Below are 1,560 nucleotides of genomic sequence, written 5' to 3'. Positions count from 1 at the left end.
GAGTCACACTGTCAACTTTGCTGGTCTGCGTCAATACAGTTGGGATTTGTTGCACCAGTTGGTGTTAATAACAAAAAAAATTACACACGGAAATAAAACAGGGACTACATTAGTGTTTCACAGAAAATTTTCATGCAGTGAGTTGATCTGAAATAGGATCGAACAGGTTTCAAATCAGAGACTCAGGTTTTGAGATCTTTTATTTTTAGCTTTTTCCTCAGACTGTGGGGTACCACAGGGTTCAATCCTAGGTCATCTCATGGTTTTTTATATGGTGGCTTTGGATCAGTTGTTGTTTTGATGATAATGTCTGAATTTATAGTCCATTAAAATCTAGTAATTGAGGCAGCTTGTTAAGGTGCTAAGTGCTGAGCCAGTCTATGAACAGAGACACTTTTAGTTGCTTCAAAAATCCTGTAAACTAGAACAAATTCAGTGTTTGTCAATCAGCTTTATCCAGACTCTTCGTCTGTTTGAATACTTAAAGTACTTAAAGTCGAATTAAAAACGTAATCCATCCTGTAAATCACAACACCTGCTTTTCTAGGAGGAGACAGAGATTCAGGGAGGAGCTAAGATGCTACTGAGCTATAGAAAAGAAAGGAACATCCATGTTCGGCAAAGTTCAATACATAAACCAGACATTACTTTTATTCAACATGTCACTGGATCACTGTTGGTTTTCTCTGCTATTGCTTTCTTTTCTAACAGGTCTGTTAAATTATACATGAAAATGTTCAGTTTAAATAACACTGGCATGTAAACTGGTCTGAGTCTTTTACATCATCTAATAACAGAGTCGTCTCTTCCTTTAGGTGTCAGCTGTGACAAACTCACTCCAGTCAACAGTGAAAAGTCCAGTGTAGAAGGCAGCGCGGCTACTCTGTCCTACACATACACCAAACTGTCGGGTGGTGATTACTTCTTATGGTATCGCCAATATCCAGGAAAACCACCACAGTTCCTCATCCCACATTCTGGTTCAGGAGAAATAGGAAATAATCCAGTCACTGGTCTGAAAGTTGAAGTGGAGCAAACGCAAATAAATCTGGAGATCATCTCAGCCAACGTCTCTGACTCTGCTGTGTACTACTGTGCTCTGCAGCCCACAGTGACAGGAAACACCAGGACTCTGTACAAAAACCTCTGGAGCAAACACAACACAACGCTCCACAACGTCCACTAGAGGGAGCCACACACTGTGAACGTCACTGCTCTGTGATGCTTCAGTTTAGAAACTTGTAGTGATGATAACACAACATTAAGTAGTGAAGATTATACACAATGAGGTACAGTTGTTTCATACAACACAAACTGATGATAACAAGGTGTTGTGTAATGCCACTTACTGTACACTTTACCAAAACTGAGTGAAACCTCAAATCCTTTGACCCCCTAATGGAGCATGAACTCAAATGAAAACTTTAACTGTTGTATTTGCTCTACTATTGACAGATAACACAATCTGAGTTGTATCTCCATAAAGTGTTGGGCTCTGAAGACCCACGATTTGAGCCCTTTTACTCTCATCTTAATAAAACCAGTTTTCTTTTGTTTTCT

The 1,560-nt window shown here is 39.4% G+C and overlaps 1 gene segment (V, D, J or C); it reads left to right on the top strand.

Moving 5' to 3' along the window:
* Positions 1-645: 645 nt before the first annotated feature.
* On the top strand, positions 646-1,328 carry LOC109953728 (Ig kappa chain V region 2717-like). The segment is given in 2 exon segments: positions 646-711; positions 816-1,328. Coding segments are annotated over 2 exon segments (423 nt in total).
* The last annotated feature ends 232 nt before the right edge of the window (positions 1,329-1,560 follow it).

Source organism: Monopterus albus, unplaced genomic scaffold (assembly GCF_001952655.1).
Source record: "Monopterus albus unplaced genomic scaffold, M_albus_1.0 scaffold1110.1, whole genome shotgun sequence".
NCBI lineage: Eukaryota > Metazoa > Chordata > Actinopteri > Synbranchiformes > Synbranchidae > Monopterus > Monopterus albus.
This window is presented reverse-complemented; position numbering and strand designations above follow the sequence as displayed.